The sequence below is a fragment of the Anarrhichthys ocellatus genome, unplaced genomic scaffold, assembly GCF_004355925.1.
Source record: "Anarrhichthys ocellatus isolate YVR2014 unplaced genomic scaffold, GSC_Weel_1.0 scaffold7, whole genome shotgun sequence".
Lineage (NCBI taxonomy): Eukaryota > Metazoa > Chordata > Actinopteri > Perciformes > Anarhichadidae > Anarrhichthys > Anarrhichthys ocellatus.
The window spans coordinates 8,699,892-8,725,419 of NW_022280037.1; the positions used below are offsets into that span (position 1 = coordinate 8,699,892).

Sequence of the window (25,528 nt, forward strand, 5' to 3'; positions counted from 1 at the left end):
GATAAGCAGCCTATTAGAACTGTGTGAAAGTGCCTTTTACATGCCACGTGAACACTTTCAGAACAGAATGGCAGGTCTTGTGTTAGTGATCGATTGGACAGGTCCCTGCAAATCCCATACCTCCCCTTTAATGCCAACACACATGGCCTTTTCATGGTCAGGTACATTGTATTAGTGCTGTTGCAACGTGAGCCATCATAATTCCACATTTCTTCCCACTTTTGTGCCCCCCTCTATGACCGAGCCCAAATTGAAGTTCGGATTGGGCACCCCAGGCCTCCCCAGGAAATAAAAACATGTCCGTGTGAAAACGCCATGTAGAATGCAGCCAGCTGAATCATTGTAGGTATTGTGAATTTGTCCCCCAGTCAGTTTCTTCGAGAGACATTGGAGGCAGCAGCAACGAGTCTTTACCTTGAGATTCCAAGGGGCCAAGGTTCCCACAGCAACTGATTTGAATCCTAATTAAAACGGGAGATTTGATTAATTAGCTCTACGGTGTGCATATGTTTGTGTGTGTGTGTGTGTGTGTGTGTGTGTGTGTGTGTGTATGTTTTGCATGGCTCTCTGTATGTGGCATGTGTGTGGGAGTCGGCATGTTCTTGTGAGTCACGGTGTATCTTGTGTGTAGTTATGGTAAATGAGGAGGGGGTGTTATATGCCAATACGCGTGTGTGTGTGTGTGTGTGTGTGTTTATGTGTGTGTGTTTGTGAGCCTGTGGGTAATCCCGTGAATCACTACTGTGTTTCCAGCATGTGTGCTCATGTGTGCTCATGTGTTTCATGTCTCCCAGGAGGCTTGTCCTTGCCTGCAGTACTTCTGTGTGAATCAGAGGTGAGTCCTCTGTAGCTGCCCTCTACTTTAATCTGGAGCTAATGACAGAACCACCTGCCCTCCTGGCCATTCTCCTCCCCATCCACCCACATATCTAGCCCCCTCTATCTGTTGGCCCCTATCCCCTCTCCCTTCACCACCTAGCCCCTCACAAACCTCCAAATTCCCACTGCTCATTGTCTCCCTTTAACTCTTTCCTACAACTGTTATTTTCCTTTTCCTCTCTACATCCCTCTCTTCCCTGATCTTTTCCACTTGCTTTATTCTCTTTCCCACAGAGTGTAGGATGCCCTTGCCTGCTTTTCTGATTGCCTCATCCCACTGAGCAACTAGAGACCTAGAGGCGCGGGCCTCAAAGAAACCAAAACACTTGTGAAGGGACAGGGCAACATTATGTGAAAAGCATGTAGCTTTAAGGAGCTTTTCTGACCCACGGATCGGCATGGGAGAAGAATAAGCCACGTTCTTACCCTTGTCAGTGTGCCTGCTTGTCCTCAAGTCTTGAGTGTGTGTGCAATCACGCATGCAAGGCCGTCCCGGTGGATATCTTGGGAACAAGAGCATAATTGGAGAGAGCTGCAAATACGGGCCTGACCACTTCCTGCAATGTGTCCAAAGTGGAAGAGAAGGAGGGAGTGAGCAGGGGGAGGAAAACAAAAGGGAAAAAATCAAAGAGAGAATGGTGTGTAAACCAGTCTGAATTGACAAGAGCCCACAGGAGAATCAAAGTAAGAAAGTAAAGAGGGAAGAAAGGGAGCGAGAAGGGTTGGGAGAAAGGGAAAAAAAGGGGAGTGATATAGAAGAACTCTAAGTGTGATCTGACAGAAATAATTCAGATGAGAGAAAGAAAAAGGCTTTGGAGAGAGAGAAAGCGGAGGAGGAAGAAAGGAGAAGTGGCTGAAGGGAAACAGCATGAATCCCCATCCATTTCAGCACTGGACAGCTCCACAGACAGCACTAGGCCAGTATAAATAGATCCCCTACTTTAGAGGCGCCGTCAACGCTCCAAAAAAGTGCTTTATGTGCTCAGAGCGGCTCCTGCCCATAGAGAACAGACGTGCAGGTATCTGATGGTGCCTGATAACCATCTTCTCTCAGTTCCTCTCCGTTTGTTTTCTTAATTTAGGGAGCCTCCACGGTTCAACGACAACACTACGGTGAGGAAAGCGAGTGCTTTTCTCCCACATTGTCCGTCACGGGCATCGTTACACTCTGAAGGAGAAGATACAGCCTCAGGTCTGGGATCACATTACCCCTGCCACTGATCTGGCATCACCAATCACAGAGCTGGAAACAATATCTCAGTGGCAAAACCTTATTTATATACTACATCAGCTGCAGCCCTGCATCTTAAAGACGACTTAAATGTGTGCATGCGTCTGTTAGCAATCTCCACAAATGCATGTGGCTGTGCATACATGCCTGGCATCAGCCAGCCTGTTTCCATTGCAAGTGAGCATTAAGTAGCCTTGTGGGGAAGCTGTAATGCAGCCTAATGCACCTGAGAGCCCTGAAATCTATAACCATCATCTACATCTTCCTGATATTACTGGAACCGTCTCTGTTACTGTTTCAGATAGGAATCTCCAGGGAGAGCTTTCCCCTCCACTGCTGTAGGGAGAGGTATGGGAGAGTGAGAGAGGAAGGAGAGTGTGTGTGAGGCAGAGATGCACCTCTCCATTTCCTCAAGGTGATTCACCTTAATGCACGCTGAAATCAATGTGAAATTGAACTGAAAATTGAACTTTCAGCTCAGTAATGTGGAAGACATGTTGTTATTAAATCTTTTCCTATAGCCATGAAACCGGCTGACTGATATTTGAATGCTTCTGAATGCCTGTTTTCAACAATGTGGCACCACGGTGTCCCTGATGGAGTGCCATTGGTCCACTTGGGACCCTGGGCTTCACAAGGGGCCTATACCTGCCATGCTGCCACTTAAAGAGTCTGCAGCTATTGATAGAGCAGCAGCCACCATACCGGGCTGTGGTTAGCCGGAGTAGGAAGCTAAATTCAACGTTGGTGGGGGGGGGGGCTTCATTGCTCTGCAGTCTCCGCACCATCTGTTGCGCCCACCGCCTCCATTTGGCAAGACAGGTGTTTTGATGTAGGCCGCGCAAACATCCAGGCCTCCCTGTAATCTCCCCATAAAAGTCACCACAGTTTTCAAGACTGATGCCGAGCGCGTGCTTGCCAGCTCGGGCGCGTGTGTATGTGCGCGACGAAGCCAGCTGGCACGAGTCGCCATGGTAACACACACCGGTTTCACGAAATCCGTCGGCGCTTAAGGGCAAGAGGGGAGATGAATAAACTAATGAGATTATAAATTATTGTCGGTATAGCTGAACAGTCGGGGTATTTTTACCAGACTGCACACGCGGGCAACGTGAGGAGAAAGTTTATGCGGCCCATTGTCTGTGACTCTGTTGTGTCTTCTGTAATCTGTTTATGTTGAGGAAGTGAGCTGGCTCCGCTGGTGAGGAGGAACCCACCCTGCGCGCTTTATGCCTCATATACAAACTAGCAGTTGCGCGCCGCCTTATTGCATGATTAATTCCAGCCCCGTCTGTCCCCCCTTTTTCTCCTCTATGAATTACCCAGTTGTGTTTGAGATGAAGAGAGGATTCTCCATCGCCACGCAGGCTACAACTCCGCGCATTGCACGCCTGTCCAGCGGTCTAGTGCCGCAGCTCCCACGGGCTGCACAGCGGAGAAGCGGACCTGCATCCTAAAGCCAATCGTTTTTTTTTCTTCTCTTTTTCTCTCTCTCTCTCTCCCGGTTTTTATCCTCCACCTCATTGCAGTCTTATCACGTCGTCCCCCCCCCACCCACCACCACCCCCCCTGCTCTGGTCCCCCCTCCCCTCCCTCCCTCCCCATCCGCCTGAGCCGCTACAGGAGAGGAGAGAGAGGGAGAGGAGTGCGGCTGAATGTGAACGACATGTCGACAGTCAGCCTCTAAAGTGTTTTCTCGGTCGTTCCCTAATTCTTTGGCGGCGGACTGAGTGAGTATTACCCGCATCCCTGCTCTGCTAAGCGTCGCTGTGTGGATCAGAGAGGCTGGTGGGGAGACACAGACAATGGGGAATGCAATTGGAATGCGTTACTCTGCCAAGGATTTTCATACATAGCCTGGTAAATGTCTTAATAGGTTCTGTTAATGACTCTGCTGTTTAATTGGTCATGCTTCAATTCTGCAAACTATTACAATGTGTGTGCTGTAATGTTGGGGGCTAATTGATTTTCTTGGAGGGCTGTGGGTTATCCAGGCTGATAGCCCCATACATTTAATCTGTGATGCTGCTGCTCGTCTGATAGTGCGGGTCTGTGTTGGGAGCAGGGGCCCATGTAAAAGCCAGTGGGAAGCTCGGTGAGGCTCTGTGTGTTCTGACGGACAGAGAGGACGGAGAGGTAGACACTGGAATTATGTGACATGAATAAAATGGTGAGGAATAAGCAGTGACCGTCATCTCTGGTCCGCTTGCGTCAGTGTGCAGGTCTAGAGGAGAGAGGAGAGTAAAAAAAACAAAAAACAACTCAAGAGTCAGAGAGACTCAAGAGAGATAGGGAGGGAAAGCCACACCTGTCAGGCCTGTTTTCAGATGGACATGACAGACAGACAGACAGACGGACAGAGTTTTGAATTGTGCTGTGCTGTCATCACTCAACACATAAGTCCTTTCCTTTCTTGTTACCATAATGATGCAGAGCTGTGCCGACTGCTGACTAGTCCACTCGGCTGATTGAAGAAAGCGGCTTGAGTGTGGACTGTGTTTCTTCTCGTTAAGGAGAGATGGCCATCCACCAAAGCAAAATATAACAGGAGGGATCCCAGTGGTCTATCTGGACTCAGTATTGATCTCCTCCCTATGAGCTTCGGGCCCAGCAATAAGCATTTTGTTTTGACGAATACAAAGACCTACTGTGACTGTGAATGGGTTGTATTATGTATAGTATTCCAATTTGTCAAACACTATTGACCATGTTGGCCTAGATTCTTTTTCATGTGTGAAGTCTACATGGTCCAAATGGGTGGATTGTCCTCACATTACGAGGAAAAAAACATGCTTTTCCTTCCTTATCCTTGTGTTTTTGTTGTAGGATTGTCCAGCAGTATTGCAGCATTGTTATGAAAGCACACACTCATCCACACGTTACCTGGTTCCGCACTTGGCAAGGAAAGCACACCTTTTTTTGGATATGGTTTGACCTTTCTCACATTGTTTTCAACACACACACACACACACACACACACACACACATGTAACTTGGCTCTGGCGCTGTTTCTCAGCGATGCAGGCATACACTGTGTGCAGGGCGAGAGGATGGCTTTGATGTAATCAATATCATATTTCAGCTGGTTCACTGAAAGCTCTCGTCCTGAGTGGCAGCCTTGACTGACTTCTACTGCTTATGCAATCCCACTCCTCTCACCCACCTCACCCTTTCCCTCATCCTTTGCACCTTCACTTTGCCCATTACTCTTCCTTTATCTGTCTGTCTCTCCTTTGCGCCATTCCTTCACATTCTCATTCCCATTTTCCTCCTCCTCCTCCTCCTGCTCTCACTTCCACCTTTCCCTTCATCTCTCCCCGTCATAATCATCTCTGTGATTGCTCTTCCTCTCCCGGGCGGTGATGTTTTCACCGCTGCCTCCTTGTCTAACTCGCTGATGCTAGATTATTGCTGTATGATTACAGCTACCATGCCATGATGATCATTATTGCATTTCGCATGGCAGTGTTCAACACTATACGAGCAGATCGAGATGCTTCATCCAATTTAGATCTCATTAAGACTTGAGAGGAAATATCCCCTCGCAAGACTCACATCTCAGCTGTTTTTTTTGTTTTTGTTTTTTCATTTGTTTCAAGGGCTGCTGCAACTCTGTTCTCAATCTGTTGTGATAGCTGTGCCATCCTCATCATCCCCACCATCACCATCACCCTCATCATCAGTTCATGTTCCTGTCTGTCATCGCGCTGCCTTCACATCAGCCCTTTTGAACATTTTGAGGAGTTTGGATTTGCAGCGATGCTTTCACTCCAATGTCATTAACCACAATAATGTTTATGACAGGACTCGATGGCTGTTGATAATCTAACATATTCTGCTGATTGATTATATGTTTTGTTTTTCGTGCCGCATCCCTCTGTTGTCTGATTGCCATTCATCTTATTAAATGGAGCAGTTCATTAGACAGAAGCATTATGAGTTTGATTTGCATCGGCCCATATTCTTATTGCATACATTAAGAAAACACATGCGTGACATTTCAGCTTCACCGGGCATTTGAGAGTACCGATGAATATATTCATCACAAGCCCCCCCCCCACACACACACACACACACACACACACACACACACACACACACACACACACACACTTGTCCAATCCAAAAAGCCACTCTGCAAATTATAAAATGTGATTCACAGGTGAACTAGCCCACGTGTTTGCCTTTGTTTTGCATTTTCAATGTCAGTATTTCAATAATTCAAAAGCGACGTAGCTGCCGAGCTACTGTTCATCACGTTGTTTTTAAATCAATATTCCCTGCTTTTGTGAACCCTGTAAATCCAAAGCCTTGTTTTCCTGTGCTGGATGCATCCTACATATGTTTACCATGGTTCTGCTCATATCACTGCATATACTGTGGCCTCCAGTTGGCCTATACATCATTATTCCAGTGTAATGTAATCCTTTCCCCGTGGCGCTGCAGTCTGTGTGATTTAACTTTTATTTTCTGACTGCTTTAGTATGCTTGTGATGTATCATCAATTTGATTCATCCTGAACTGACTTTTGCTGTTGCCTCCCTGGCTGTTTGCCCTCTTTTAATAGTGTGTGTGTGTGCCTGTGTGTATGTGTCTGTGTGTGTGTGTGTGTGTGTGTGTGTGTGCTTGTGTGACTGTATGCATGTACCGTATGTGCCGTGCCTCTCCGCGCAGTGCGGTGAAGGGCCGATGCCGGGCTGTAGCCCCAGGCTGCTGAGCTGAGAGGGAGAAGCAGGAGGATGCAGTGGGTCACTCTGGCAGTGGCCCTGGGGTGTGTGTGTCTGTCCCGGGCGTCGCACACCCCCACCCCTACCCCCACCTCCACACACACCCCTCTAGTGGACAACTCCAAGGAGGAAGTGGACGAGCCGTGCTTCGAGCCGTGCACGTGCGAGGTCAAAGAAGGCGTCCTGCACGTGCACTGCGATGGGCGGAGCTTCACTAATGTCAGCCAGGTAGCATCCCTGTTCCTCTATCTGTCAACGCACGTGGAACTGCTCTGCACTTTAACATTTATCTCATTAACAAACTCTATCTCCAAGTCTAATTTCCCGTCTCTAATGTGGCTTATAGGTGTCTCTAACTGTTAAATTCATGTAATTAATAAGATAACTAATCAGACCTCTAATTAATCATTCAGGTGTCACAGTCATGGGTCCGCCCTTTCAAACTCAACCTACAGAGGAACTCTCTGAGGCGTCTCTATAGCAACGGGTTTCAGCACCTTGGCAACGCAGTGTCGATAAACCTTGGCAACAATGCACTCCAGGACATCAGAGTGGGAGCTTTCAACGGGTTGGCCAAACTCAGACGCCTGTACCTCCACGAGAACAAGCTGGACGTCTTCAAAAATGACACCTTTGCTGGCTTAGAGGCTCTGGAATACCTCCAGGTAGGTTTGGGAAGATGATCTACGTTGATTAACTATCATTGACCCATTTTCCCCAAGATTACAATCAGTGAATGTGACAGAAATAGTCAATGGCAAGCAGGTGGCTGGAAGTGAAGGAATCTTCTCAAGTTCTCTGTGCATTTTTTCAAATGGAGAGTGCCTCAGCTTTCCTGCTGCATTCAGTCTTATTTTTCAATCGCAGTAATTACATGTTCATCACATTTTCCCTTCTTCCCCTGCAGGCTGACTACAACGTGATCAAACGAATCGACAGCGGTGCTCTGAGGTTCCTCTACAAGCTCCGGGTTCTCATCCTCAACGACAACCTGATCCCTGTCTTGCCTGCTCATCTGTTCAGGTTGGATTCAGATTATTTCACTGCAAAGCTTTTAAATTATGCAAAGACTGATCGGTAGAAATATCAGTGTCAGACACAATTAGCCAGTGTGTACTAGTGTTGAATTAATGTTTCCGTAGCATTCTATTTCATATCATAAAAGACGGATTAATCATCAGATAAAAGCAGATTCATCAGCAATGGAATGTGTGAACCTTTATTTGTATGTACTATCACATTGTCCTTTCATCTAACCTAGCTAACTATCCCCCTCCTCTTCCTGCTCCAGATCTGTGTCTCTGACTCATCTGGACCTGCGGGGAAACCGTCTGAAGAGCCTGGCATATGCTGGGACCCTGGAGTATGTTGGTCGTTCCCTAATGGAGCTACAGCTGGAGGAGAATCCCTGGAACTGTGGCTGCGAGGCAGTGCAGTTACAGCAGTGGCTGGGTCAGATCCCCTACACGGCTGTAGTCGGGGACGTTACCTGCGAATATCCCTTCCACCTTCACGGCAAGGATCTGAGGGAAATTCCCCGCAAGGAGCTGTGTGCTAACCTCCCGGATAAAGAGCTTCAAGCAGAGGGTGGTGGTGGTCCATCAGCAGGATCACAGCCCCAACATTTGCCCCCAAACTCTAAACCCAACTCCCACCCTGGGCGAGTCAGGCCGACTAAACCCTCCTCCATGGTTCACGGCTCCCGCCAGAACACTCACACCTCCTCCACTTCTTCGTCCTCTTCCTCGGCAGAACGTAAAGACAGGGAGAGGCAACTGAGGCCGACTAAAAGGCCACGACCATCCAGAATATCTCCCACACCTCGCAGTCTGATGCCCAACCAGAATCCCCCTGTGGCCGGCTACCAAACGCGTCCCCCTATCCCCATAATTTGCCCCCTGGGCTGCACTTGCAACCTGCACATCACAGACCTGGGCCTGACCGTCAACTGCAAGGAGAACGGCTTCCTCAATGTGTCCCAGCTCACACCTCGGCCCCTCAACGGCCGCAAGCTGTACCTGAGTGGAAACTTAATCCAGAGGATCTACAGCACAGACTTCTGGAATTTCTCCAGCCTTGACCTGCTTCACCTGGGGAACAACCGCATCTCGTACCTCCAGGAGGGGGCCTTCACCAGCCTCACAAGCCTGAGGAGCCTCTACTTGAACGGGAACAACCTGGAGAGGCTCAGTCCCCACATGTTCCTGGGGCTGCAAAATCTGAGGTAGGGTAGATTTCTTTTCTTTTTTATTATTAATTTTTTTTTTGTCACTCACAGCGTTTCAAGCACGTTGCCTTCACCGCATTTCAAACAAATGTATAAACTAAAACCACTTGTCAGCTTTGGTATTGAGGCTTTTGTTTAAAAGTATGTGGAAATTAATTTCCCTGTAATACTGGCATAGCACTGAGCAGAACATTTTGATTACCATTATGCCGGAATTTGATTGAAATGAAAAGGTGCCCATTCTCTTCCAGTAGTGCCATTTGTTAGTCACGCTGCCTGATGACATGCTTCAGTTGAAGTGTGAGCCTGGTATGAGTGACAACGTGAAAATGAATCTCTTTTTGTTGTATTTACATACAGAGATGTTAATAAGGGGCCTGGATGTTGTCAGGAATTTGCTTTTTTGAAAAAGAGCTTATTATGAAAACGAGTTGTCAGAATGATGCATATGTATCATTGTCAGATTACGCTTACAAAGATAATTCCTCTGCAAATAATATATACAGCGAATGCCTATACAGTCAATTAATTGTATTCATTCAGTGAGCTAAACATGGTGGTGTTTGATTAAGACAACATATTTCATCCTCTGCTATATAAATGAGAGGGTTTCTGCCATTCAGAACATCATTCAGCCTTTCAGCTCCACTGTCTGTATATTTCAAGATAAGGTTCAGAACATCATCAGACCCATTAATTTGACTATTAATCAATAATAAAGATCCTCTCAGGGCGATGAAAAAGTCTTCCTCTTGACCTCTCGTTAGCCTTGTTAGTGACTCTAGGGCAAGCGAGCAGTAAGTCATTTAAACCAGATCTATTACTTATTACAGCCAATGGTCGTACATTGGATCACTAGAAAGAAAAGTCTCCATCATAAATCATTCTTCACATTGATTTCTATTATTGAGAAAAGAAAACGTAAAATTCTAAATGTCGGGAATTTGTCATGATGATCGGGCATGCCAAGGCAAGTTTAACAAGTCCTCAGTACAAAATAACACAATTTAATTTAACACTGATTAGCTAATCAGCTGTGAAAAGGCCAGATTAAATCAAGTTTCTGTTGTGACTTCTTTACATAAATATTAATTTATGTTATTTTCATGCTGGGGCGCAGCAGAGGTAAATTATACTTCAAAATAAACCGATTTGAAGATGTGGAAATTTGCACTGTGCTCCAATCAGGAAATATGACTTCATACAAAGTTAAGACAAAGATTATTTAATGTTATTATGGTTTCTATATCTTTACTGTCAGATATCACTAAGTACTGAGATGCAGTGATAGTTTCCTCTAACATAACCACGTCCCATTTACAGAGACATTGCAACTTGTCCTCTCCTCACTTTAGGTACCTTTACTTTGAGTACAACGAGATCCATGAGGTAAATCCCGGGACCTTCGACTCCATGCCAACTCTCCAGCTGTTGTTCCTCAACGCCAACCTGCTACGGAGCCTCCCTCTCGGCGTGTTTGCTGGCGTTAACCTGGCTCGACTCAATCTAAGAAACAACCACCTTCTGCAGCTCCCTATGGAGGGCGTGCTGGAGCACCTCACCGGACTGGTTCAGGTTGGTGCAAACCTACGACCGTATACGCTGAATGATCGAGGGGGTTTTCGGTGCAGGAGGTGGATGCTTGAAGAAACTATTTCTGAGCTGCTAACCCGCTGGTGTGTAAATGAGTCAGATACCTGGCACGAAGCTTTTAGCAGGCCCAACAACATGCATTTGGTTTAGTGACAGCGGCAGGGTGAAAAATAGAGATTATTGGATCACCCCTGTGGATTTACTAAACGAAAATGTGCATAATTATGCAGAGTATGTTTATTCCAAATGTCAGACGATGAGATTAAAATAACTAATAGATTGCCAAGACACATCCCATTATCACAGCTTGACGAACCAAACAAAGCGATCTGGAAACTTGGATCAAGCTACATACCTGTTTCTAAAACTTCTGGCAGCTGGTGATCTCCTGGCCTCTGGCACAGCTGCAGCTTTCTCCGTCATCTGCATCGTCTGTTGTTTTGAGAGCTCTGCTGTGGCATGTGGGACTATGGATGCGCCTCAGGTATTCTAATTGGAAAATTGCAATTGACTCGATTTGCATAAGTGGTCTTAATAAATCATGAGCTAAACTGTAGAAAGCTGAACCCCTCAAGTTTTTGAGCATGGTTGTAATTAACACACTTTGTAAATAGACTGTCTAAACTACAGTATTCGTTCACTGTTTGTGTGCCACCTCACCCCGCACATTTAACTGCAGCATTGCGTGACATGGTTGCCGTGCACAATGTGCCGATAAGGACCGAACCCGAGGAATTACACTTTTTTCATCCTGCCTCCTCTCACTTCAGCACATTTAGTGTAGGCTTTTCTTAGACAGCCAGAGTAGAACGAGGTATGGTGGGTGTGGATTAGCCTGAATATCATTGTGAATTTCCATTTTTACTTTGCTCCATGAAGAATTCCCAATCCTAGGTAGTGTGGGTGAGGCTGGCAGTTCAGAGGCTGTTTCTAAATGTTTGTTCAGGTGAAGGACGAAGGTTTATGTGAGCTGGAGGAACCGTGTTGAAGTGTATTCTATTTTGTGCTGTTATACACCTCTGGTGTCCAAGAGCATAAAAGCATTCACCAATTGGAAGCACATTGTGTGCCATATTCATAAAGCCCCGCGGCATCACCATTGTAGTGCTCAAAATCTGCAGCACGGTAATTGAATTCATTCATTTACCAGGGTTGTTATTACTCTGACAAAGCCACATTAGCGCTGCGCATGGACTGTAGAAAATAATGTGACAATGATATCACCTGTTGACTTTCTGCTGGCCTGTTTAAAGCTCGGGAAGTGGGGATTTCTGGGCTCTGACATGTGTTTTTGGAGCCAGAGTTTGCACAGTAAAATCAAAGGGTAACACAGATTGAAGGACGGTGAAGCTTGCAGCTGCTGTAAAAAAAAAAAAAAAATCCATTTTGATAATCTAAAAGCAGCAGCATGTACAGCTTAGAGTCATTGTTACCATCAAGAACAGGATTAAACTGTTACACCCACTTACATGCACTGATATTTTTGAAAAATACCTCCCAGATGTCACTGTTATCTAAAAAAAATAAGCATCAATGAGACATTAAAGGAAAAATTGTCTGTGGTGTCTTTATTTTCTTTTCATCAGTTATTTAATAGCAGCACAAAAGCAGTCTTCCCTTTGAAACGAAGATTACAAAATCAAGGAGTTGAGTCAGATTCTGAGTCTGTGCCAGAAATATGTACAGTTCAGCGATACATATGTCTTTTCAGTAAATGCAAAGACTATGTTGTAGGACAGCTCGCGCTCATCATTGCCAGATGCAGCAAAGAAACTTGCCCAGAGCCACATCTCACCTTTTGTGATGTTGGATAGAAAAACAATGCACACTCCAGAAAGATTGATGAAAACAAAGCAGTAAATCACCAGGGGGCAGGATTGACAGGAAATCATTTAATGCCCAACTAACAATCACCTGATTATCAGTTTTATTTGAGTGTGAGTTAATACTTGCACAGATTAATCTTTAAGGGGGACAGATTGACATTTTGGGAAATACACACTTGCTTGCTTTCTTGCCGAGTTAGATGAGATGAATGATGCCACTCTCGTATCTGTCTGTTTAATATGAGGCTCCAGCCGGCAGCCGGTTAGTTTATTAATGTAGCATAAAGACAACAGGCAACGGGGAAACAGATAACCTGACTCTGTCCAAAGGTAACAAAATATGTCTTTGCATTATATGTTATTTGTTTGAAGTTTAAAAACAACCGGGTTAAATGGGGTTATGGTCTGCACTGCTCCCGAATCTTACAGCCAAACAGACTACAGGCCAACTGAATCATCAGTGTCATCGGCCTGAAGCAGTGACGCTAATAAGTATGTTTATTCACGATTAAATGCTCAGCAACAAACTATTATCAGCTAGAACATTATTGTGAAAGTATATGATGACCATTCCCATGCTCTTTAATGTCTCATAAGTTGTTGCAGCAATTTTTGGGTTGACACCATTTGCTACACAGATTCGGTGCTGAATTTAACCCTCGATACTACATTAAGACTCAAAGACCTTGAGCTATGGTTACCATAAAGTGGGCGGTCTGTAAAGGGGAGACTCGTAGGTATACCCATAGAACCATAGAACCCATTTTCATTCACATACCTTGAGGTCAGAGGTCAAAGGGCCCCTTCGAAAATCACCATGCCAGTGTTCCCACTTTGGAGATTTATTCATCCTCCTTCCCGACAATTCAATAGGTCGTCTACTTTCATGTGATAACATAGCATCTTCCCCCAAGCTTTAAGACTGAGCCTGTTACAGCCTCTTAAAGACAGAATGTCGGCCGATCACCGGCTTAACAAACGTGAATCTTTTACAAATCTGATTCATAATTTCCACCTCTATTACTTATTACTTACTGAATGTTAAAATTCAACTTTCCGTTATCAGACCAGCAGAGGAGTTTTGCTATTGAATCTAATATTTAACGAATGCTGCTGTAGTGGCGAGCCAGTATAGATAGGACAGTCAAAATGGGCTTTTAATAGTATTAACATTGATTCAAGTCTAAAACTCAACTGATAGTCGGGTAATAGAGGTAATTATAACCACGAATGTCCTCACCAGATTCTATTAAAAGATTAGCTGTCAGTATAGCTTTGCTTCTCTTAGCCTGTACATTATTTTCAGTTGGTCGGTTTGCATCCTCCTGAACAACAAAACAAACCAGTGGATGTGTTTATGCACTGAAAACAGGTTGTGTAGGGTTTTTTTTTCTGTGTATAATATCTGCCATTATTGCACTTGAAACTGCACAGCACAGCAAACACACAGCCACACAGGTAGAGATAAACACATTAGCTCTATAAAAGTCCGGTCATCTAGCAAGCATACCAATGTATTTTCTATTTCAGGATGCAAGATAGTCTCAATAAGTAGATGCAAGTAGAGCCAGTTTACAAAATGCTTCACATTATTTTTGCAAAATAAGTAGGCAGGATTTTCCTATAATTTTGTGTTAATAACCACCTTTATTCGATTGTCTGTAGGGGTGGATGATATATGCATGGTTAATATTGCCCTTATTATTGTAATATATTTTGATATCAATATGTTCCGATATTTAATCACACAGTTGAATGTTAAGAACCTTTTCAAAATCTTTCTAATAGTGTTCTTTCTAATCCGTTTTTACGGGATAAATGTATGTAATTGTATATTCCAATGCTCTGACAGATTTAGGTAATTTGTAGTAGTTAGCATTTGTTGCAACATGACCATACAATTTGGAAATGAGAAGATTGTCGTGACGTAGCCATAGATGGAGATGTAAGGAACAATGATATTGGATTACAGTTCAGTCATGAGAAATAGATTATTTTTAAATGTTCTTTCCTGTGCATGTTGTTTACCAAAGAATTTGACACAAAAACCTGCATTCCTGGCCTCATTTTGCTGTTTAGCATTGTATTTCTCTGCAGGCAACATAGCAAAAACACTCATCACGTCACATTTACATACGTCTACATACGTACATAGCGCTTTTCAGCTCACTTCAAACACAGAAGATCCAGATATCTAATACAGCAGCATTAAAAGTGAGTGTTTGTTTTCCCTCAGAATAAAAGATCAAGGGCCTCTCTCCAGACTCACCATGTTGCACTGATGGTCAGCAATCACACAGAGGCAGAGATACCAATTTTTCTACTGACAATAGCCTCAATGGACCAGAAACTCTTGCTCTTTGCTCGTTGCTATTACTACCGCTCTCTCTCCACCTACATGAAACACAAGCCGCTGGATAGAACAAGTTCGTGCCCCTTCCCGAGGGGTTGCTGAAGTTGCTCTGGGAAATATGGGAAATCACTATCAGAGGTAGAAGTCGACGAGGCAGGCAAAGAGAGCGCGAGTACACCATGAAAGTAAATTACAACACTTCAAAAAAGAAAAGAAAAAACCTCCTTGAACGCACTCCCCCATCACAGACTGATGAAATCTAACGGTGTGAGTGTGTCCATGAGTGAACTGCTTTGACGCACTTCTAACGCTTCGTATGTTTAGCATCTCACATACACTGTATGAAGACTGGCTTCCAATATACACATTTTTCAGAAAAAACTCAATTTTGCGGATGCTGCAGATTGTGTTTCTAATGCACTCTTTTCATTTTGGCTCTGTGTATTATTCAAAAGACAATGAAACACATTCATCAGGGCGGAGAAGGCTTGGCAAGCCGAAGCTCAGAGCCGTCTCGTCACCAGGGACGAGAGCAGGATCGCTGCGCCAGAACTTCCAAAACCTGCTTATATTGACTATATTTCTGTGAACTAACTGGAGCGATCCTGATGACTGACAGGATATTGCTGTTTGGGCAAAGTGATCAATTATAAGACACACGGCTCGCTGAGAAAATCTTGAATTTCTTCCCCTGATGTGATTTTTTTAATGGCTCCCAAGTAAATTTTGGACAATTATTGCTTGATCTTTGATCTGTGTCATAATGATAAAAACCCACAAGAGCAAAATGTACTCCTCTGCGGCTAAAGCTCCAAGTTTCCATCAAAAGTCAGGCTGAATATTTTTCTGACAAAAGAGGGTTTTTTTTGGGTGTATTTCATGATTTTCTTTCTGAATATGATAACAAGAAGCATCAAAACAGAGAATGTTTCACTCAATACTCTGGTGGCTGTTTTTGAGTGTATACTGTATGATAATGACATAATAATACCATTAACATCCTGTTTGTGACTTTGTAAGTGGAATGGCTTTACTAAAAGGATTTGTGTTCAGAAAAAAATAGGATTCATGCACTCGCATTTCCTCTACCACTCGCACCTGTCGGGCCAACTGAGGGCCTATAATTTCCCTTTGAAACAGGGCTTTGATTGACAAGTTGACAGCAAATCCCACACTAGGTGACCAGGCGTATAAATTGTAAACGGTGTTGGACACGTTGGACAGATGCTTGCAAAAGAGAAGGGGATAGAGCCCTTGGGATCTATATGAAAGCAAACAATACTCTGCTTCAAGAATTTCAACCAGATGGAGGTTCGTAGTTATGAAAGTTCTAAAACTGCAAAAAGAAGCTGATTTATTTTTTTGGTCATATGGTTGTTTATCTAAAATTGTGTTTTTAAATGTGCATACATGCTGAATCACAGTCGTGTCAAAATGAGGCCGAAACATGGAAAACTGTGCTTTTCAGACAACCTTTAATGTAGTGGAAGTGTTCAAACTGAGTTCAAACTGCGGCAGATTGTTGTTTCTACTCACCCTCCAGTCGAAATTATTTCATTATGAAAGCCTCACAAAAGCCCACAGTGGGATAACTCCAATAAAGTGATGGAGCGTCCTGTTGTTCAGTGTGAAGCATGGGGAAGTAGTCATACCATGGCTCCCACAACAGCAATGCTGAATCATCTCAAAAAGCATCCATCTATTTCTGCAAGCCAGGGTGTTGGCCTAACCAAATTAGCGTGACAACATTTGTGCAAGCTCCTTGGAAGAGTGACAGAGAGAATATCAGCTTTCATTGCCAGTGTCATTGCTAAAGATATGGAACAGATCGGTTCTGCAGACAATGCAATTTGATGAGAGTGATTCCCTTTGTGCATAATCTGCTTTACCCTTTTCAAAATGTGAATGCAAAGTGAATATCTGAGTTTGTTTTTAGGACAATCAATAGCTGGCAATGAGAAAATGGATTTACGCACACACCTATTGGATTATAGCACAGGGGAGAGTTGCATCACATTCCGTCTTGTTAAAAAACAAAGTGCCGTGATACTCGTCACACAAAACCTGCCGGTGAGTTTTGTCAATAACCACTTATGTAAACTCTGAGTGGTCTTTATTGTGAACTGAAATGTTCCCACAACCTGCTGTAGCACATGTGTGAACAACTTTTAAAGAGAGCACTTGTGGGGGGGTGCAAGTTGAATTGGTCACTGCCCAGTTGTTCTCCATTATTGAGAGTAGATCGTGCCTGTGCACAGCCATTCAGGAAATGTGAGCACTTCACTGTTTTGATGACCCTTTAACGACATTATTTACATTCATCAGTACTTTACATCACCTGCATATTTCATAAAAATAATGAAAAGAATCATGAAAAAAAGCTGGCCAGCGCAGAGAGCTGTATTATGCAAATGCAGAAAAACTCATTTTCCATATATTCTGGTCAGAGGTAAAAGGTAGCTGAGAAAACAGCATTTATCTTGTTGTCATCTCAATGGAGTGCCTGTCTTTTTCTTCAACACAAGAGACCAACATATATCACAAGGATGTCAGCAAAATGATCTATTTTTCGTTTACAATTAATAAAAGTGATTCATGACTTTGCATTGCACGGCAGTAATTAGTGTACTGTTACACAATGACAAAGCGCTGTGGTGTTATGTGTTTCTCCAGGTGGACCTGCAGCAGAACCCGTGGGAGTGCCACTGTGATGCAGCTCCACTGAAGCGTTGGCTCGAGGGGCTCAGTGCTGTGGTGGTGGTGGGAGAGGTGGTCTGCCATTCCCCAGACAAGACCAAAGGAGTGGACCTCCGCTCCCTCTCCATGGAGCTGCTCTGCCCTGAGCTGGAGCCCCAGGAGGACCAGGAGCAGGAGGAGCAGACGGCCACCTCCACGGCTGCAGACAGCGGCGTGTCGGTTGGCTACCCCGGCTCAGGTCTGGGCCCCCTGATCCCTCCAGGGAAGGATTCAATCCCGCTGTCGGTGTTAGTGCTCAGCCTGCTGGTGTTGTTTGTGTCTGCATTCTTCGCGGCAGCGGCACTAATCGCCTACGCCCTGAGGAGGAGGGACAAGCTGCCGTTCCGTCGCCAGGGAGAGGTAGACTTGGCGGGCATCCAGATGGAGTGTGGAATCTTCACCGAGCAGACGCACCACCACCACCATCACCATCACCACGGCCTCCCAGAGACTCCGCCCCCTCCTCCGGCCGAACACAACCACGTGTACGACACCATCTTGCCCCCGGAGGCCGCGTCAAAAGGCCCCAAGCCCGCCGCGGCCCCGCACATGTGTAGCAACCCAATCTACAAAGAGGAGCAGGATGCAGCCGTGAAGCAGCGGCCGCAGCAGTCGTTTGTAGCTTCCAAAGAGAGCGAGGGTGGATACTGCTCTGCAGCAGAGAAGGAGAGGGAGTGGACTCTGGACGTGTCCTCATCCCCCATCAATACCATCACAGGAGCAATGGGACCGCTCCCCGGCCTCCACGGGAACGGCATCCTTTGCCCAACAGTGATCGACAGCCAGGGCCCAACCCCAAAGGTCGAACTGGTGGACTGCCTCTTCAGACTCCCTGCCCCAGAGTTCAGAGACCTGCCAGACAGGTACGCGAGGCCACCGCCCCGCTACCCTCACCCCCAAGACTCCAAACAGGACGCCAGACCCGACCAAACGCTCGTGGTCAGCACCGCCAGCTCCACAGTAGGCGGTAGTAACAGCAGCCAGAGCGAGCACGGAGCAGGGGAGCAAAGAGCCAGACTGAGGACCACACCAGACTACATGGAGGTGCTGGACCGGTCTTACCAGTTTTAACACTCCCCCTCTTCCTCCTCCTCCTCTTCCTACTTCTCTTGTCTCCTCATCATCTCCCTCTCTGGTGATGAATCATCCAGTAACAATGACTCCTGTGGCTTTGAGAGGAGCCTGTGGGGGAGCGGGACTACACTACACACATGTTTATTCCTGGATAACGAGCTGAGGTCAGTTTTTGTATTTCCCCCACTACTGGCGTATAGGTTGGTATTTGGCAAGGATTAGCTGATCCCAGATCTCTGCCTGGAGGCGAAACTTCAGCTGCAGCTCCCACCGATTTTCTTTTTCCCTCTATTACGCCTCACAATCGAAAAGTACTGAGGCTCCATTTTTCTACTCAGCGCCACAATGAGCAGGAGACAGTGTGGCGGTGGTGGGCGTCAGTATTCATATTATCAGCTCTTTGCAACATCGAACACAGAGTCATAAACTGCGACAGCCAGAGGGTGTGGAGCAAACTGGGTGGACGTGTAAGATGGAGACAGAAACAAAGCGAGAGGGAGATAAATGACTGAAAACAGCCAAGTGCCTTAGCAATGAACAGCCAGCAGTGTGGTCAATGCTTATTTTTCTATGAATACAGATCTATTTATCTAAACAAAGAGGTTTGACTACCAACGGATGGGATGCTGATGGACGACTGAGACTGAAACCAATCAAAGCCGCCGAATAATTGCATTCCCTGGATGAGCCAAAAATAATAATATACCCAGTCAATATTGGAGTTGTTTGTATGCAGTTCAGTTCATTTTCATCTCATCCAGTTAACTTAATTTGCTTATCCAGTGGAATTGTCACAGGGCTAGATGGGGGACATATCCAGGAACGGCTGGTTGATGTGTGAAATGATGAAAAGGTTCTGGTTATATGGATGAAAGGAAACAGAATTTATTTTTTTCGAATGCGAGACATAACACAGGAAGGCCGACATACAGAAGGACATCGTGGCAATGGATGCATTTTGGATGTCTTAATCAGCCAGACCTAATGAGGCCACAAGGACCTCTGCTTCCCGTTTTCTTTCATCGGACAAAGGCACAGAGGTTATTGTATTGATTTTTAAGTATTTCTCAGAGGAAATTTGAATGGCAAAAAAAAACAATGGACACAAAACCACAGGACCTGAAGGCATTTTTTTTTCGTCAAAAAAAAAAAGACAGACAGATACTTCTTTCAACTATCGATTATTATCTTTTACGGAGGTACCTTTTTATGCTTTTATCTCCTACCAATAGTAGAGGCAGTTGTGAATATATTTATTCTTAGTTTTTGCGTGTTGAAGCTCTCCTGTAAGGGATCATGTTATATTAATGTATAGGATGATTCTGCATCTGGTTCAGCCTTCTTACCGCCGACCCACGAAATACAATAAAGGGTGCTACATAAAAACCTTGCGATGCAAGCTATGTGACAAAATCACACACACACACACACACACACACACACACATGCTCTGACCCCCATAGATCCACTCACTCTCTCCGTCTCCATTTCCTTAATAGTGCATGAAAGAAGCAGCTCGAGGTGTGCTAAGCCTGTGAGCTTGTCCACGCAGCGTGTTGGAGAGACCAGATGAGAATTGAGCCTGCAGGGTTCCTCACACGCTAAATAATGGAGATAGAAGTTAATAGTGTGGAATCTACCACATTAATGGTATAAAATCAATACGATCTATTTGTGAAATGAGGACATGTGGGGCTGGTGGCCCCGGGGACAAGGTCGTGAATTGCTCCATCTCTCTCCAGCTCTGTTTCTTTCGTCATGATTTTCTTTGGTTTTCTCTTTTCTTCCTTTTTCCTTCTCACCTTTCTCTTCTTTCCTCTCTCCTCTACTTCCCCTTCCCCCTCTTTCTCTCGTTGCTCTGGCTGTCAGCTCAGCCTCCCAGGACAGACACAGAGAGAGGCTGTTCTATATGCTGCTCAACACACAGGTAGCTCGCACTGAAGTGTGTCTACGTATGTGTGTGTGTGTGTGTGTGTGTGTGTGAGAGCGTATGTGTGTTTTTTTTTTCTTTCTTTCTGCTTTGCTCTTTCCATCCTTCGGTGATGAGTACAGTTCTTCAGACGCCTCCTCACTCTCAGTGTTCAGAACTCTGTTGCACAGATAATCCCCCTGTGGGTGCGTTTGTGTGTGCACAAGCGGGACTGTGTGTGTGCGTGTGTATTCAGAGGGGTGTGCCTTTGTTTGTAGGTGTGTGTGTTTAAGAAAGTGCAGGGTGTTGTGCAGCTAGTTGAGTGTCTGTCGCCGTGTGCGTGGTAAAGAGAGGAAGTGCGGCGCCACAGCCTCAGTCCAGCCTTAATCCTCTAAGCTGTGTGTAGTTCACTCATGCCACATCAGTCCCATTGTGTCGACAGACAAAGAAGCCCAGTTAAAACTAAATGCCAGTTAAAGCAACAAACGACTAATTATAGCATCATTCTCTCCATCCTATTCTCTCACTCTTCGTCACTTTTTAACGCTTCCTTCTCACTTCCTTCGCCTGTGAACGCCTAATTTTTGAACACTTTCTGGTTCTGGATTCGTTCCAGCTGTGTGTGTGTGCATATGTATTCTTGCTCAAGTGTTTCCCTGTATGCGCTTGTATGCATCTGTGTATGTGTGTTTGACTATCTGACAGCTTTGCCATGGTTCATGTGTTTGGGTCCTGTCAGAGCTGTCCTGTCACTGTGTGAAAAAAATCATTCATTTCCCAGAGTTGAGGATGAAAGAGTCTTTAGACTTCAAACGCCTGTGGGCCTCTGTAGCTTAGATTGCCTCTCGCTCTTCCTCCACTGCCGTGTCATTTATTCCTTTAAAAGAAAAAACAAAAAAAGAAAACACTGCGGCTGTGGCATTGGTTAAGTAGCGATGGCAGAGACATGGCGAGGAGCTGGACAATTAGCCTGATTAAAACACTGTCATTTCGCATAATAGATTTAGCCTGAGTTGCGATAGGCGGATCTTTTCTGAGTGAGCTTGTGTGTGTGTGTGTGTGTATGTGTGTGTGTGTGTGTGAAGGCATGAAACCATATTCTTCCCCGCAAAGACATGTGGCGTATTAAATATGCACAGTTGGGCATAGTTTGATGTCAGTGAAAAGAGATCTATTTAAAAGTCATGGTGCATAGCTGCAGAAGCTTTGGTGTTTGGGCATGACAAATAGTTGTGGTCGAGCTGGTCATCGCTCACAAACACATTCTCTCTCTCTCTCTCACACACACACACATACACAGAAACACATCACTGTATCGGTGCTGCAAACCTGCACACACGTTCGTCATACAAATTGTAATATGCACACAAACTCCACCTACAAGCACACATGCAAACACAGCATCTGCTGCAGCGCCGCGATGTTGTTTGGTTGCTCTGCATTGCAGTAATCGGCTCCACTCTTCTCCTCTGCTCTCACCCACAGACAATCACTGGCTCTCAATGGACAACATCAGCAAGGGAAATATCTACAAAGAGAGCGAGAGACATAGGGAGAGAGTGAGAGTAAAAGAGAGAGAGAGAGAGAGTGACTGAGAGGGGAGGATGCTGGAAGGGAAAGGATGATGAGAAGGTAGGGAGGGAAAGAGGGACTAAAGAGGACAGAGGGAGATTTGAGGGAGGATGGGAGGAGATGAAAAGAAGGGGAGAAAGATCAGCGAGCGGGTGTTTCCAGGCTTAAGGCTGCTGGAGGACTTGTTAATTTGTGCGCGAGAGGAGAGTTACAGTAGGTAGTGAGACGCAGAGAGAGAGGATGTACTTACAGTATATGTGTGAAGCAGACACAGAGACTGTATTTGACATTGTGAATCCACACATTTCTGTCCGCCTTTGCTTTGTGTCTGCTCTCCGGCACGCGACGCCACCCACATGATCTCTGCAAAGACTTCGAGCTCAATTACTTGTCTGCCAAACAGTTACGGTCAGAAGACGAGATTTCCGTGCCTCGCAGTGTAACTTGACAATACTTATTTACATGGTTGTGAAGCAAAATGGCAGATTATTCGGTGTGTTGGCTAGGTGTTATTATGGTAAGCTGATGTGTGTCTGTTACTGTATCATTCTGTTGTTGCAGTAAGCTGGTGGGGAGACATTAAGATGGCAGGGGCTGGGCCTGGTTGACGTTGAAAGCGTCACATGAGCTGTACAGGCCTTGTACTGCGGTTTCTTTAAAGCGAGTATGAGGTTTTATATCTTTGTGCACATTCATGCGAGTTTTAAGGTTTGTGTGTGAAAGATCAGGAACAGACAGAATAAGGAGAATATGTAGGGAACCAGGGAGTTTCATTTTTATTTTTTCAGATTTTCACAGAAAAATACTCTTTGAAAGAAGTGGTTGCTTTGAACAGATTTTCACTGGATTTTAAGTCCTCCAAAGAAAGAGTTGAGTTTCCTGCTGCAAGAAGAGATGCTCAGCTCCTGCAGCATTCAGAAGCAGAGAAAATGGGGGGAAATGTAGATGACTTGCTGATCATGCATTCATGAGATTAATAAAACAAAAAATGGTTAAACTACAGATGTATTTTTGCTACATATGTATTTTCAAAATCAGATTTTCTCTCAGATATTATATTATAGATTTTTTTTATCCAATTTTCCGCTTTTCTAATATTTATGAAATAAGAATCATTCGGTGGACTGAGAGCTATACAACAACAACAACCACAAAGCCTCAGGACCAGTGTCTCTCTGAACCAGAGTTGACGGCACCATAACTTCTGATTTGTGAATGTCTCCCTGCTGTTTCGACTTGTTTCCTCTCCTGTCGGGAGCGAGCCAGGAGCAGAGGATTAGAGCCTACCTCAGCACTGGAATGCCTGGTGGCTGCTACTGCGCAGCTCCCATCACCTCCTAAATACCCCAGCTGGTGGTTTTAGTGTTGAGAGGCAGTGGGCCACACAACTGTCGACTTTGCACTTCATTTATGATAAACTTAAGTCGGCCTTAATCTCCGCCCGTCGCCGTGTGTTGAACCAGTGTTTGCAACAACATGTTTATCTGGCGCGGAAGGCGAGTGGAGTGGGAGCCAGGGGAAAGGCGCCCGTTCACAGAGATAAACCAGAATATCTTCTCTCCCTCCAAGTGCTGCTCTGAAAACTGGGAGTGCAATTGTGTTTATGTGTCTGGGTGTAGGGGCGTAACAGTGATTTATGGGTCCTGTGCACAGAGGGAAATTCTGGGACCTTTTTTTTTGTACTTTTTCATCACCAGAGCGATGGCATCAAACATCTAAATCCACCGAGTCGCAACGTAAAGTTCACACTTTTTGATTTGCCGATCAGTTCTAGAAAGATCTTGAGTTTTGGGTGCGACATCTATAGGGTATGAAAACAATGACATAAATATTGTGATATTTTAATAAATAACCCTGCGTACAATAGGAATATACATTTTATTAATCTACATTTGTGAAGTTTATAATTTTTAGTTAATCATAGAGGTGCCTCAAAATTTAGCCAAACACATTTTAATGAGTCAAAAGTAAACATTTTCAAGGTTTCTTTATCTTTATTGTACACCAAAGAGTAGCAGACAGGAAACTGTAGGCAGAGAGACAGGGAGATAACATGCAGCAAGGGTCTCAATGCAGACAGATTCAAACCAACATCTAAGCTGCAATATTTACAGAAACTGTCTCACTCACTTTCTTATATATTCACACACACACAGAGACGCAGAGACCTTAGATAGACTGGTGACAAGACTTAAAATGCATTCAGTGCAACAGTGCATTTGAAAATGTTGTTTCGTCTGCTGCTATTCTCGACCTATCCGTCATAATGTAGTAACAAGTAAATTGACTGAAAATATTGATATCGACTGGAGTACAGCAGCTCTCACCAGACATTAGTTAGCGAACCAGCACCAGCACCAATCAATATGTTTGTATTAACAGCTGGTCAAATGACTTCATGTAATTTGAAAGAAATATCACCCATGTGTGCAGTTCCCCACAGCGCTGCAAGGCTTTTGGCTCATTGTTTTGGTTTAATGACACGCAATTTAGCTGTTTTTGATTCTCTCTCGTGATTCTCATCAGCGTGCAGCGGCAGCAAGCGGCTGTTTTTAGTGGAAAAGGCGCTGATGAACTCACTGTGCCCTACCTGCCCTCCCAACTGCCGACAGAACAAGTTAGCAACAAGCTGATAAACTTAGTGGAGCATTTATCAGCTGAAGATCCAGATATTTCCCTCAGGAGTTTATAGAGGCGACACTAGAGCTAAAAGTAAACTGAAGACATTCAACGGAAGGCCAGAAACACGACTCTAAATTAATGGTAATGTTGCCCAGTGTCTGTTGGATGTGTAAATAAACAACTATTTGCCACTTTATAAGGTATAAATAGGAAGCCGATCCAGGCACCAAGAAAATATTAAAAATACTAAATCATGTTTGACAAAATGTTTGTTAAATGCCATGAGGAAGACCTACATCGGTCAACGGCTCTTTAATGATTTAGCCACTGTAATAAAGGCTTTTGAATATTTACTTCTTCGTTGGTCGTACATTTTTGGAGTGCCTGGATTAACTTCCTGTTCATCCTGATTTTGTTCCCTGTTTTCTAACAGCACCCGACACGTTTTGATCTAAGGTTGTACACGGAGCAACCAGTTATGTCTCTCTGATCAAATTACATTGTTGTATTCACAGCTTGTTCCACTGCCCCCAAGTGGCCAAAAAATATTCAATACTGCTTTAAACCTCACTGATAAACCAGACCTTAATACAATAATAATGATCGACAGGCCAACAAGTCTTTAGTAAATCAAAAACAACTCATGAGTCACCCTTGACTTGAGAATAATGTGATGAAAAAATCCAAGGTTACTGGCATTATCCAGGCAAGTTCTCTCTTTTCTATTCTATTTGTGTGTGTGTGTGTGTGTGTGTGTGTGTGTGTGTGTGTGTGTGTGT

General features: G+C 44.7%; 1 protein-coding gene across 3 annotated transcripts; it reads left to right on the plus strand.

Moving 5' to 3' along the window:
* The first annotated feature begins 3,699 nt into the window (after positions 1 to 3,699).
* LOC116383853 (SLIT and NTRK-like protein 3) lies at positions 3,700 to 19,512 on the plus strand. Of its 3 annotated transcripts, none has more exons than XM_031848008.1 (7): positions 3,700 to 3,970; positions 6,785 to 7,065; positions 7,251 to 7,502; positions 7,745 to 7,860; positions 8,129 to 9,061; positions 10,420 to 10,639; positions 17,510 to 19,512. In XM_031848008.1, the coding sequence occupies exons 2-7, from the start codon at positions 6,850 to 6,852 to the stop codon at positions 18,641 to 18,643; spliced, it is 2,871 nt and encodes a 956-aa protein (XP_031703868.1). In that variant the 5' UTR covers positions 3,700 to 3,970; positions 6,785 to 6,849; the 3' UTR covers positions 18,644 to 19,512. The 3 variants fall into 3 exon arrangements, with proteins under 3 accessions (XP_031703868.1, XP_031703869.1, XP_031703867.1); XM_031848009.1 differs by having other exon boundaries at positions 3,700 to 3,840; XM_031848007.1 differs by having other exon boundaries at positions 3,700 to 7,065.
* Positions 19,513 to 25,528: the final 6,016 nt, after the last annotated feature.